At 55.0% G+C, this 13,830-nt stretch overlaps 1 protein-coding gene across 4 annotated transcripts in view; it reads left to right on the top strand.

Moving 5' to 3' along the window:
- The window catches only part of CACNA2D2 (calcium voltage-gated channel auxiliary subunit alpha2delta 2), a 128,941-nt gene that overhangs the window by 59,767 nt on the left and 55,344 nt on the right, over positions 1-13,830 (top strand). For all 4 annotated transcript variants that reach the window (XM_040646449.2, XM_015292786.4, XM_015292787.4 and 1 more), the window contains exon 3: positions 2,195-2,311. In XM_040646449.2, the coding sequence (XP_040502383.1) occupies positions 2,195-2,311 (117 nt within the window). The remainder of the gene's footprint in view (positions 1-2,194; positions 2,312-13,830) is intronic.

Below are 13,830 nucleotides of genomic sequence, written 5' to 3'. Positions count from 1 at the left end.
GGTATATGGGCATGCAGGGAGCTGATGGTGAAGATGAGCACTGTCTGTCGTGCACCAGGAGCACAGCGCACGGGTGGGCTTAGAGAACAAACGTTCCGACACAGTATCAGATCTGTTTCTTCGATGATACAGTTGCTACTACAAATGCCTATTGATAGTGCATTGTGCTACAGGCTCTGCATTTTAGCAAGGCTCCTTCACGTTCTGCTGGTGTAGACCTCCTCAGCTGCTTATTCCTGCAGCTGTGCAGCGTTTGGGATGAACGCGGGGCATGCTGGCTGTGGTTTGCTGTTTGCTCTGGGTCCCTGTGCCTGCATGCAGAGCAGCAGTTTCGCAGCCCCGAGGCCGTCTCCAAGCACCGGGTCGGGGGAGAATTTCCATGAGAACGACAAAATGAAGTCCCTGTGCTATAGCTGAGGGAGCTTCAGGGCCTGCAGTGCTCTCCTAGCACCGAAGCCCTGCTCAGCTGCGGGGCACTGTGGGCGCAGGGGGACACCTCCGCATCCTCGCCCTGTGCCACCTCCCTGTGGACGGGCACTGCTTCTGCCTGGAGCCAATGGGAGCCAATGTTCTGTTTCATAATAGGGAAGTGCTGATGTTAGGATGCCCTCCTTACCCGGAGCGCTCTCCTTGAAGATTGCTCCTCTTTGCTTTCCTAATTGCTGCTGCTCAGCTGGAGGTAGCGCGCGCCTTCCAAACACATTATTTTGTTATGCTGCTGCTTACTAAAGGGAAAAGAGGATATGAGAGAATATTGCTTTGTGCTGAATTTTTCTTCTTTAACCTTCTGCGTGCTGATGCTTTTCTCTGATGTGGGACCTTCTCTGGCAGGACGCAGCCCCCCAGCTCAGCTCTCAAAATGAGAGCACCCAGAACCCGCTCCTGCTTAGCTGCAGGTGCCTCTGCAACACAGCCTCTTACTGGGGCATCTCCTTGGGAATGACTGCTCCCACGCAGCGAGCGCCTGCAGTGAGAGGCGAGGCAGGAGGTGCTGAGTTAGCGCTGAGCATGGGTGGGCTGGGGACCCAAGCACTTTGGTGCAGCCCTTGCAGGCAGCAGTGCTTGGAGCTGCCCATCACGGCCGTGGCGGCGTAGGAGGGAGGAGGAGCTCAGCAGAGCAGGGGCTGCAGCAAGACTTGGAGGGAGAAGCTGAACCCTGCAGCTCTTCAGGGGCCAGGCAAGGCCAGGAGGGCAGCCTTATGCTCTGATCAGAGCGCTCTCCTGTGGCTCCAGCACCCAGAACTGCTTTGCTTAAGCAGAAAGGTCACGAAGAGGCTTCTGGGGGGGATCTCTGCTGAGGCCTTGAATTTGTTGCCAGTCACCTTTCAGTGAGCAGGGGTGTGACCTGCCCCAGCCCATCACTTTCTGGAGGAGGAAATAGGATGGAATAAGTGATTTCACACTGCAATGGAACACTACACTGCGTCCATCCTGTTCTTGAGCTGTGTGCTGTGCCCATGGAGCACTGCATCCCACCACCACTGCTCACCTCACCCCTGGCATAGCCCAGAGCACCAGCTGGGGTGCAGCCACCAGGTCTGGAAGCGATCCGAGGAGGGTTTGGTGTTTCAGAAGCCTCATGCTGGGGCTGGTCCCATCTTGCTGGGACGGTGCTGGTGCCCACTGCACTTCTTCAGGGCAGATTCTGTCCTCTGCAGCTGGGGGGGTTGGTGTGGAAGAGCTGTGGGTCACGGCCACGGGCTTTGAGTGCAAGCATTCACATCTGGGTGTCTGCATCTGGCCTACAGGTTAAGCCTATTTCTGAGAGCTGTGTCCAAATGCTTCTTGAACTCCAGCAGCCTCGGTGCCGCTGTTCTCGCGTTTGCAAAATCTGACGAGTGAGCTGGAAGGGACTTGAGAGCTGTTTGTGCTCTCTGGGGGTTCACTGAGATGAGGATGAGCACGGGCGGAGGTGGGGGTGCAGACAGTGTAGGGGCAGCTCGGCTTTTGGCTAAGCAGGATGCTCATAGCCTTCACGTGAGAAGGAAGGCAGCTGTAGAGCCATGGGATGGGCAGCAGGCCACATGCATCGTTTTGCTTGCAAAGCCTTCCACCCTCTCTTTTCCTAAGCCTGTATTGTCACCTGGTCCACGTGGCTGACATTCCTCTGTGTTGTAGCTCCAACTTTTCTGTGGGAAAAGGCTGCAGTACATCTCTGCAATATTGACTGTCTTTATCTTATTTCCCTTCTTAGATCTACAATGAGAACAGAAACCTGTTTGAAGTCAAGGAGAACGTGCCCAGAAAATTAGTGGAGAAGGTTGCAGGGGACATCGAGAGCCTGCTGGCCAAGAAAGTCCGTGCTTTAAAGGTAAGGTGATGTGTGCCAGCCCTGGCTGACACTCAGTTTTGAAGAAGATGATTTATGCTGTTGTAGCACTACGGTTTGGGCTTTAAAGTAATTTCTACGGCTGTGTGGCTTTCTCTGGGAACTGCATCCCCCAGTTGCACTTATTCACATCAGTGTTTTTTGGTATATGTCTGGGCTGTCGCGTGAGGAGGCGTCCCGTGAGGATCTGCTATAGGTCTCTTGTGGGTTTCTGTCTCCTCACAGCATGCTGTTAACAGCTGGAGGTGCTGCCATAAGAGTATGAGGGACAGCCAGAGCCTGGCAGCAAATTCTGCCCAGTCATAGGTGTGCAGTGAGTGGGAGCAAAGGTGCTTCCAGTGTCCCTACAACAGCTCATGAGGATGCTACAGACAAGTAGGGGCTTTTTTTGTGAACCAGAATGTTTATGTGCTGATGCCTGGCTTTCGAATCCTGCGACTGACTGCATGTATGAGCTGCCCTTCGTGGGTTCCCTACGTACATTTCCAATCTATGGTCCGATTTTGCTCCTTGTGAAATAAGTTCATTTTATCTGTGGTGCAGCGAGGCAATCTGCTGGTGGTGAGGCAGCAGCGGGAGGAGATCACGGGGCTGTGTGGGCTGGGGCAGCCCCAGGGCTGTGTGGGTCAGGGATGGGACGGTGTGGGGCTGCCCACAGGGCTGCCGTAGGTGGTGGACACAGGGGTTGAGGAGGAAAAGGTTGTTACACCTTTGGCTTCCGAGTAGGGGAGGTGTAGGGTCTGCTGCTTGGGATCATCCCTGTGTTTGTGCAGTCTGTGGGCGTGTTTGAGCACCTCTCATACTCTACTCAACATTCCAGAGGTGTGCACTGTGTCAGAAGGTGCTGCTGTGACCCCCTTTGCCTTGGAGTTTTTGGGCAGGGGTGGTCGGTGCATTGCTAAAGGCTCACACGGTGCTGGACCTGGCACAGGAGTGGTTCTCACAGCTCCCAGACCCGGATAACCAGCGCTTGGTGCTGCTTCTGTGATGGAAGAGGTGATCCACTGACCTGAATTAGTGCTTTCACAAGGCCTCCTTTGGAGGACTGCTGCTGGACGGAGCAATGCCTTGCATGCAGCAGGCACGTACGTGTTTGGTGCCTTGGGTTGGTGGTGGCGGCAACGTCTGGAAATGGAGAGGTTGGTGGGTTGAGAAGTTGGACCTTCCGAATGTCCTCCACGTTGTGCTGAGCTCCTCCAAAGCAGAGGGGATCCCACAGCTTCCCGCTGCGTTTTCTTCTGCCTCAACTCTCTGAAGTTGATTCATCTCTCACGGAGTCATTTCTTCCCCTTCTCTCATGACTCACGAGAGCGATGATGACTTCTTGAGATGTATTTTTCAGCACATGAGTCAGGTGGGACTCCGTGTGTCAGGGAGGGCAGGTGAGGAGGGAGAAACAGAGCCTCTCCTTGAAGTATGAATTGCCGTGCCGCTCATGGCCTCTGAAAAGATGCCTCCCTGTCTTGTCTTCTGCAGATGAGAGGAGGAATATTTCCTGTGCTTTGAGGAGGCTTTGTAGGAAGGTGCTCGCTAGCCTTTAGGCACGCACGGCGGATGCTCAGCTCAGGAGTGGCATTCTGATGAGGTGGTGATTCAGTCCGGCCATCAGAGCCCATTTTCCTCCGTTTCTCAGTGAAAATATTAACATGTCATTATGAAAGTTCAACAGTGTGCAGAGCGTTGATTAATAATACATGGTTACTTACCCCGTGCGTTGCCTTTCTAGAAGCAGAAATGAAGCAGAAGGCCGCTGGTGCTGATGATGGCTGGTGGCTGTGGTGCCGTGCTGCAGCGTGGTGCCGGTGCTCGTGGGATGCTCTGGTTCCCCACAGGCATTTCAGAGGAGTGCTGGAGCCAGGGGTGTGTGGCACAAGGGGTAATTGCTTCCCAAAATAAGTCATCTGCAAGGAGCCGGTTATTTGGACGCTGCCCTTCCCTTTTTGTTCCATCGTAGCTGTTGTCACTTTTATCATGGGACAGAAGAATTCCTACGAACACCTATGAATTCCTCGTGTTCCAGCTGGCGATAGAGAGCAGCAGCTACAGCTGATTGCAGGGGGCTTTCACCCCATGCAACAGCCTCTGTGGGGCAGTGACCAGCACTGCTGTCCTCTTCCTCCAGTGTCCTCCTGCATCCTTTCTGCGTGTCTGGGTACCAGCTGAGGAGCTCCCCCTGGCTGCACTGATGAGCTTGCCTTCATTAGGGGCAAGAAAAAACATCTTTTATCCAGCAGAAAGGAAAGAGGTTGTGGACTGCCATGTTACTGCCGGGGTGTCAATGTCTCTGCATCACCCTGGTGGTGTTTTCCTCATGCTGGGAGTCACAGCTGGTTGGCTTCTGGCTCAGCATCATCTGAGGCCAGGATTCAAGAGGCAATTGGGTTGCCAAGCATGTTCTTTTGACACCCTTCTCTGACTTAAGTTTCCTATCTGTTCCTTCATCTCTACTTGCATTTAGAGGCACTCTTTCTTTTCCATTTGCCTGGAAAGACTTGTACCTGCAGGCCAGGGCTGCCTTGAGCTCACTTAGGAGGCCGACTGCCTTCATTTTTGTCTTGCTGGTGTTTCACATCTGTTTCTTGCAACTCCTGCAGGCTGGGATGGCTCTCAGAGGCAGAGTACCCGCTGTCCTGGTGTAGCCAAGGCTGAATCATCATCTGGGGAGCGCGCTGGGACTGTGTGCCACCTCCAGCTCCCCAACACAAAGGGCATCTCCTCCCATCCCTCTGGTTTCCTTCCCTTGATGTTGCCTTCCCAGGGCTCCCTGGTTCCCCAGCTTCCCAACCCATCACATCCAGCCCTTGCCTCCTCCACTTCGGAAAGCCCTCCCCCGTGCAGGCTGAGGACGTGCTGATGTTATTTCTGCTCAGCACCTCAGATAATCCTTCTGTTGCCACAAAAGCATCTCTGCAGTGAAGGTTGATACGGGAGCAGTGCCAGGAGGAGCCCTCGCTCACGGTGCCCCGGCTCCTCCAGGCTGCAGGCAGTGTCAGCAGGTGATGCACAGAGCTGTGCCTTGGCCGGTCCCCTCCGTGGCTCTGCAGGCAGAGGAGGAGGCAGTCTGGGTTTGGTGGAGGAGGTGGCCAGGAGAGGAATATTTTAGATCCCGGGCTATGTTTTAGGCTTGTTTCTACTTCTTTATACAGTTCTTGCGAAGGCTGCTTTGGATGACTGCTTCATCCTTCACAAATTTAAACACAGACAATTTGCTTTGCCTCCTGAGAACAGCACATCCCACAGTTTACTGAGTGGGTTATGCCCTGAAGCAAGCTATTTATACATCCTGACCTGCCTAACGGCTGCTGCTGGTGCTGCCACTCTTCCCCCATCTCCACCACAGCCCTCTCCATCCCCAAAGCACCCCAGTGCTGTGCTGCATGGCACAGGGGGGGCAGGGGGGCTCTGGCACCTTGAGACCCCGTGTCTCTGTGCGGTCACATCTGCTGCCCCGGGTCCTGGGGATGTGGGGCTTGCAGGTTGCACATGGTTTTCATCGCTGGCCAAATCTTTTGGCTGCAGGTGAAGCGTGTTTTATTTCCCGTGGAGCTCAGCTGTGGGCAGCATACAGCACAACGTCTGCAGGTGCACAGACCTCCCCTGTCCCCATATGGCACCGACGTGGTGGGAGGAAGGGCATCTGTGGGATGGAGGATGAGCAGAGCGGCGTCGCGTGTCTTGGAGCATTTCTTATGTGCATGCATATATGCAATGGGTGTTGCACATGCACAGCCTGGACAAATCCATTGCAGTGGAGGAAGCAACGGCAGTTACCCGCAGTTAGTTGTGGTTCGTGTTTTTTCTCTTATGGTGGAATCCAGTTGCATCTGGGGATCTTCTCTATTTTGAAAGCACATTGCAGGAATGGGCTTCTTGTAGCCAGGGGGTCTGAGTGAGCGGCGCTTTGGGGGCTGCGGCATTCCCACCCCTTTGCCTGTGGGGGAAGAGCTGGAAGCTGGGACCGGTTGCACAGTGGATCTGCAGATGTAGGGCTGGGATTTTCTTACCACCTTAAGCAAATCTCTCAGTTTTCTCTCCAGTTTCCACCCACCGCCCTCAGGCCTTGGGTTTTCCCACTTGCTGGCACTTTTTCCTTGCTCCTTCCTTCTGCAGTGAGGGGGTGGGCAACAATTTGGCCACGCTTCCAGCTGCTGTGATGGAGGCAGGGGGAAGCTGGGTGTGCAGCTGCGGAGCGCAGCGCTGGGCAGCAGCCGGCAGTGCTGTCAGCCCTGGCTGCACGGTGCCTCTCTGGGACCAGGTCCAGGCTCCATCTCCGGCTGGCACACACATATATCAAGAGTGCAGAGGGGATTTCATTGGACAGGTTTATCCCTTTAACAATCCTCGCTAGCCCCAAGATTTGCCTTGCAGATACGTGGCCAACAGAGCCCTTATCACTTCTTCTGCTCCCTGATAGGGACGATGAAAGGTTTCACTTGTCTGAAGAGCTGCAAAAATTGGCACGGGACGAAGCATTTCTCAGCCCGGCAGCGAGCAGCTCTGCCAAAGGACAAAGGATGCCAGCATCCTGCAGGAGGTGACACCTCGTAGTCACCACAGCTCGGGCTTTGTGTCTCCCCTGTGCCATCCCACTGCCCTACAGCTTAACCCCAGTGCCGCCTGATGCTGTGCAGGGATGTGCAGGGCCACACAGCGATGCACATGAGCCTGCCTTCCTCCTGCATTACATCCTTTGGCCTCCATGCAGGAGGGACCGCAGCTGGCATCCACCTGGCTTGTGCTGAAGTGCAAACCATTTAAAGGTATAATCTCTTTGCCTTGTTAATTAATAGTGCCAAATCCATCTCTCTTCCCTCCTCCTCTTCGCTAATTGCTGGTTGGTAGCTTTTGTTCCCATTCTATCCTTAGTTCCCCGCTCGCTGATTCCCGGCTGACCGTCCCGTCTGTTTGTTTGTATCTTTTCTTGGCCATGCACGTGTGTGTGTGTGTGTGTGTGTGTGTGTGTGTGAGTCTTGGGCTGGACCTGCTCCAGTAATCCAATTTGAATCCAATCTCCCAGGTCTGGAGTTGTAATTTACAGATTGCAGAGGGGAGCGAGCAGCACCCGCGCACCAGGATGGTGGTTTATTGTCTAATCTAATCAGGGGCAATCAGATGTTCATAACGAGTCTATCAAGGCTGTATTGGGCCGGTTTGCTGAGCAATGGAACCAGCTTTCTTAATAGCTCTAACGCGATTTGGGGCTTCCTACACTTTCATGCAGATTATGTTGAGCGTTTCCTTTTCTTCTCCCGTGTGCACCCAGCAGGAGCCCGGCCCCCATGGCTGTGCTGCTGGGCACTGCAGAGCTCTGCGTTGGCCCCCTGAGCCCCAGTCCTGCTGGGAGGAGTCCAACTCCTTCCCTTCTGGTTCGTGGCGAATTATGGCTGTCACTCACTTCTGCTCTGGGTATGAGCATCCCTGGAGGTGCCCAAGGCCAGGCTGGATGGGCCCTGGGCAGCCTGGGCTGGTAGGGGGTAATCTGCCCACTGCAGGGCTTGGAACTGGATGGCCTTTAAGGTCCCTTCCAACCTAAGCCATTCTATGATTTACTTTCTGAAGCTCACACGGCTGCAGGTCAGGCCTATCTGGGGCTTTGTAGTGCTCTCCCAGTGCCTGGAGCAAAAGAGAAGGCAAAGCCAGGATAGTAGGTGGGCCAACATCCCAGCAACAGCTGTCTGACCCAGAGCACAGTTCCTTTATGATTCTTGCCTCCCCCTTCCAGCAAATTGCAGCCATCCCTCTAGCTCCTTACCCTGCCAGATGGGCAGGAGGCCCCCACCTTGAGCTCTGCAGCACCCAGCTGTGCCCCCAGCACTCTGCATTGCAATGCACCTGGGGCCCACAGCCTCCTGCCTTCCCCAGGACCATCCTTACCCTCCAGCATGGCAGGGCTGGCTATTTCCATGCACTGGAGGCATGGTTGGAAGGATAAAAGGTGATGGGTGAAGCTTACTGCCTGGTGGATAGAAAGAGAGGTGGAAGGGAGGGAGGGAGGGAGGGAGGGAGGAAATAAATGGGGAGTGATGTGTGTCAATGAGGGAATTGGTGCTCGGGAAGGAAATTATCATTCAATCCTTTGCAAAACAAATTTTGGACACAGCTAGGAAGAAATGGTCGCGACGATAGGAAAATAAAAGACGCCGTGTCACCGAAAAGGGGATTTATTCGAATTCCCCTGGTTAGTTTTGGTGTGAGGAAATTCATTTCCATGGCAGTTTGGCAGCGGGAGTCACTGCTGTGCCCAGGGCTGCCGGCAGCAGAGCCCTGCGCTCACAGGTCTGTCGTGCTGTCTGTCAGCTCTCTGACACCCAGGGCTGTGGCAGGAGGCCAAGTGCATGTGCCACGGTGCGGGCAGCCCCCTCCTGCTCGGGCTCTGCCTGCAGCTTGGAGCTGGAAGGCACCATCCCCCCCTGCATGGAGCTGCAGCACTTTGACACCCAGCCCTGCCCCGGCGCCAGGAGCTGATGGACATCCCCGGAGCAGCTGAAGGCCATTCAGTGTTTGAGTGATGCTGCAACAATTGTGGAAATATCTCTGATAGGCATCTAGCATATCTTAATAAAAAAAAAAAAAAAAGCGACAAGAATGTAAATTGCACATGCAATTGTGATAAAGAGCCAGAGATAACGTTAAAGAGATGGTATCAATTTAATGCACGCTCGGTGCCGCAGCCTGTGATGTGCTCTGTGCAGAGCAGCTGCTGCTTGCTGGCAGCTCCCAGCGCTCCGCCCGAGCCGTGGGCTCCGTGCACGGAGCGGCCCCCACCGAGGTGCCCTCTGCACGCCGGGGACCCCCGCAGCCCTTCGTGCTGCTGCCTTAAAAACACCGCCCCTCAGAAAAGCCAAGGGGAGCCTCCGGGTGTCCGCCAGCCGTTGGTTGCGGTCGTCGCCCGCCCCGTATACCCGCGCGGACCTTCCCTCGTGCCGAAGTCCCTCTCCCCCCCCACGGAAGCCCAGCAGCGGCCGCACGGGGGCTGCCCTGCCCGCAGCGCACCAGCAGATGGCAGAGCCTTGATGCGAGCAGCTGCCGGAGGAGCTCGGCTGCGGGCCGCTCTCTTCATCCCCCCCCAGCTGCCCACTGCCCGCGTCCCTCAGCGCCACATCCCCACGGTTCCTGAGCACCCCCACCTCCCCCAGCTGTGCCGGTGCCCGACCGCTCTTTGGGAGAAGAAATTCTCCCTCAAATCCACCCAGGTCCTCCCCTGGTGCAGCTTGAAGCCATTCCCTCTGTCTTCTTGCACGATGCCGTGCAGCTCTGTGTTATTCCCCCACGTAAAACCGTTGCCCTGGCCCACCGGGAGCTGTGCTGGCAGCATGCTGCAGGGCGGCACCGACGCTGGGCCGTTTGCTCAGTGCCACTGCAGGTAGCCGAGCAGGGTTACCTTCTCAGTTGTGCCATACGGGGCCCTGGGCTGGAAGGAACCCCCGATCCCAACTCGTGTGTGTTGAAGTGGGTTCCTGCAAGCGGCTGGAATGGATGCACCTGAAATCTTGAGGGCCTGGAGTGCGTATGGAATATAAACACCACATATAATTCCCCTCCTCGCTCAGGCAGGCACGCGGTGCACGGCAGACCAGAGGCTGCGAGCAGTTTGCAAATGTGTTAGTGCCACTGCAGCCCCCAGCAGCGAGCAGAGCGGACCCCAGCCCTGCTGCGTGAGGCTTTCCTTCTCTCCCCATCCCCTCCTCAAACCCAGACCCTCTGCAATAGCACCTCTGCTTTGCTGCCTCTGTGCTGAGCATCCCTAAAACCTGCGCCGTAATAGCATCCCTGCTAATTATATCACTGCAGATTTATTTCATGGTAATGTTATTGCTGGCCCCAGGCATCACCGCTATCATTGGAAAACATCGAACGATCACAGCTCTTTATCTGCCTCCATTAAACCTGGCAGCAGCGTCTGTTTATAAGTTTGCCCTCTGATGAGAGCCAAGGATTGACGAGAGGGTGGTGCCTGGAGGGGAGCTCACTGAGGGGCAGGTGGCAGCCGTGCTCAGGGAGTGGGGAGTGAGTGGCAATGTGCCTTGCAACTCCTCAGGGCATGCCTGACTCTGAGCAGAAGCAGTGCCACCAGCTGTGCCACGGGCTGTGCCATGGGTTGTGCCATTGGCTGTGCTGTAGACTGTGATATGGGTTGTGCCATGGGTTGTGCCGTGGGTTGTGCCATTGGTTGTGCCATGGACTGTGCTATGGGTTGTGCCATTGGCTGTGCCATGGACTGTGCTATGGGTTGTGCCATAGGTTGTGCCACAGGCTGTGCTCGGGACAATGCCATGGACTGTGCTGTGGGTTGTGCCATGGGCTGTGCCATGGGTTGTGCTCTGGACAGTGCCATGGATTGTGCTGTGGGTTGTGCTGTAGGTTGTGCCATGGGCTGTGCCATGGGTTGTGCCATTGGCTGTGCTGTAGACTGTGATACGGGTTGTGCCATGGGTTGTGCCGTGGGTTGTGCCATTGGCTGTGCCATTGGTTGTGCCATTGGCTGTGCCATGGACTGTGCTATGGGTTGTGCCATAGGTTGTGCCAGAGGCTGTGCTCGGGACAATGCCATGGACTGTGCTGTGGGTTGTGCCATGGGCTGTGCCATGGGTTGTGCTCTGGACAGTGCCATGGGCTGTGCCATGGGTTGTGCCATGGGCTGTGCCATGGGCTGTGCTGTAGGCTGTGCTACACACTGTGATGGGAGTTGTGCTTTGAGTTGTGCCATGGGCTATACCATGAGCTGTGATGTGGGTTGTGCCATAGGTTGTGCCATGGGCTGTGATGTGGGTTGTGCTGTGGGCTGTGCCATGGGCTGTACTGTGGGCTGTGTGTTGGCTCCCCAGTGGTGGGGAGGTTGCTGCAGTGGCTTGTGGAGGTCCCTTCCCCAGTCCCTAGAAGCAGAGCAGTTGCTATCAGTTTCGCTGTGCCTGGCCGACATCCTTGTGGTTATGGTGAGAAGGGCTCTAGCAAGGAGTGAGTGGGCCAAAAGCTGGTCTGAAATGGGGTCAATACATGGCATGCAGACAAAAGGCACTGCCAAGCAGACTGCATCGAGTCTCCCGGTAATTTCTGCAAAACAGCCGGAGCAGAAATATGCTGATAATTATTTAAATTAGGCTCCAAGCATTGAATTTTTTTCTTCAAGTAACAGCACTTCAGCACTTGTCCAGATGAGTGCTAATTTACCCAAATGGAAAGGTTTATTAAACATGCCAGCCAGCGCGTTAGCAATATTTAGGACAGCAATTTTACCTTATTATATCTCTTAGCAGAGAGGGCACAGCCTGCTCCATCCAGCCCCTCTGCAGCAGGGCTCCAGCTCTTCCAGGGACTGAATTTCCTCAGGGACCTCCAAAATAAGCCCACCTCTCCTGGGTGTGTGCAGCAGGAGTGCTGCTCGGGTCTTTAAGACCTTATGGGGCAGAGAGGCAGGAGCGGAGCCTTCAGAAGGACTTTGCTGCCATTCAGGTTTTAACAGGAGGTGAGGGAGCTCACCAGCTTTCTGCTATAGGAGGACGTCGCTTGTGTCTGTGATATCAGTAATGCTCTTGCTCTGTGATCTGGCCACTGCTGGTAGCTGTCATTTCTGCCACTATATTGCAGTCATCTCCATCAATATCCCCTCCCTCTCTCTTTCCTTTCCCCGAGGCTGCTGCGTTCAGCCATCGTACTGCAAATCGTGGCAGCACCGGGAGCTGTGGTTGAAGAAGAGTGGGTGAAGGGGACCTCATGGAGCTCTGGGCTGTACATTCCTCAGCACAGGGCTGAGCTGGTGGCGATGGGAAGGCTGTGCTTTTGGCTGCAGGCATTTGTTCCCCTCCCCAGTAAGCCGTGGCTTTGTGCAGTAACCCCATAAAGCCAACCATTGCCACTGATTTCCCCTCACGCAGAGCTGCTGCTATTTACAGGCCTGGCAGTCGGCTGATGGGGACGTGAACTTTTCCAAATGGAGAATATCAATGAAATCACAAAAGGAAGCTCGCGGCGGTGCTGAGCATACCTGCATCCGCAGGGCAGCGTGCTCTGACCTCTCTGCTGTGCTGCAGCCACCCTTTGCCAGCCCTCACCCACCCAAAAATGGGGTTTTTTTGAGGAGCAGCTTTGAGGAGCCTTCCCCGCTTATCCACCTTTATAAAGCATAAAAAGAGAGGCAGTGTGGGACTCAATTTTACCGTTCCAGCACCTTTTTCAGCACCCTGATTGAAAGCGCTTAACCTCCTCTTCATTAATCAGTTTGAATCTTCTCTGAAATTCATCCTCGATGAAGGGAATTAGGTGGAGATGTGCTGCTTCCATCTCAGTGCCTGTGGCTGCTGCAGGATGCGCTGTGGCTGGGAGTGGGGATGCTGTGGCTTTGGTGGCTTTGTGGTGCCCGCAGGAGCCATCCGGGCTCTGTGCACAGCCCTCTCGCTGAGCCCTGCTCAGAGCTGGCTTACCTGAAGCACGCTGCCTGGGGGGGCTGCTGTCACTGCCCCCGTTGTTCAGGTGGAAGGCTGAGGACAGGGCAGCAGCGTGGCTTCAGGATGGGCGGTGGGCGCAGCGCTGTGCCGTGCTGGGGGGAGGGCAGCAATGCATGAGTGCATCTCAGAGGTCTGCCTGCTTTTCTGTGGCTCCTTCACTTTGGGATGTGTTTGTGCAGGGCTGAGTGGAAAACAGGAAACAAGGAGGGACAGAAGGCTGCCCAGGCATGATTCCCCCAGCTGTGCTGGGCATGGGGACAAGGAATGGTTCGTGGCACGGGGTCGGTGTGCCACCCACCGCCACATCTCATTGCTAGCACACACTGCCCGTCTCCATGCCGTGCTCGTAACCTCTGCTAATTATTTATAAAGGATTAATTAATAGGCTCCTGCTCTCAGCAGTGACCCAGTGCTCTTTGTTCCTGCCCCCTCGGTTCAAGTAACAGCTCTCTTGCTGAGAACAACAATCATTTGTTCTTGAGAAGGGAGAGCTGAAGTGCCGTACTGAAGCCCTACGAAGCTCCGAATGTGGCCGTGCCTCTGTCCTGGGATCACCAGCCGTGTGATTTTATGAAGGAATGCAGTCGAGGTTGTCTCATTGCATTGGTGCTCATTGCTCGATTCCATTACCCTTTCTGGCTTTTCTCTTAATGTCTGCTCCGCTGTTTTAGCCAAGGTTGCAATTAGAGTAATTCCCCAGATCACTCTTCTACCGGGCTTAAAATGCAGATAAAACAGATTAAGATTATTGAGATCTGGAAATCAAAGAGAACATTAATGGAGCCATCAAGGAGGGAGAGCGTTTGTGCATCCTGCTACCCTGCTCCCAAAGCATGGGGAGTGTGCTGCAGTGAGGAGGGCACGAGGCTGCTGCAAATAAAGGCAACGTTTTATTCCATGCTGCCTATAAGCAGAGCAGGACTTGTTGCTCAGAGATGCCACGGAAGTGAGAGATGTGCAGGATGCAGGGGGGAAGCTGGCTATGAAGGCATGCTGGCTGTAAGAACCCCCTGTGTGTGCTGCTGCTGCTGTGATCGGAGGCTTTGCGTGAATGATGGA

Source organism: Gallus gallus, chromosome 12, assembly GCF_016699485.2.
Source record: "Gallus gallus isolate bGalGal1 chromosome 12, bGalGal1.mat.broiler.GRCg7b, whole genome shotgun sequence".
Classification (NCBI taxonomy): Eukaryota; Metazoa; Chordata; class Aves; order Galliformes; family Phasianidae; genus Gallus; species Gallus gallus.
Note: the sequence above shows the minus strand (reverse complement) of the source record. Positions and strands in the feature narration are given on the sequence as shown.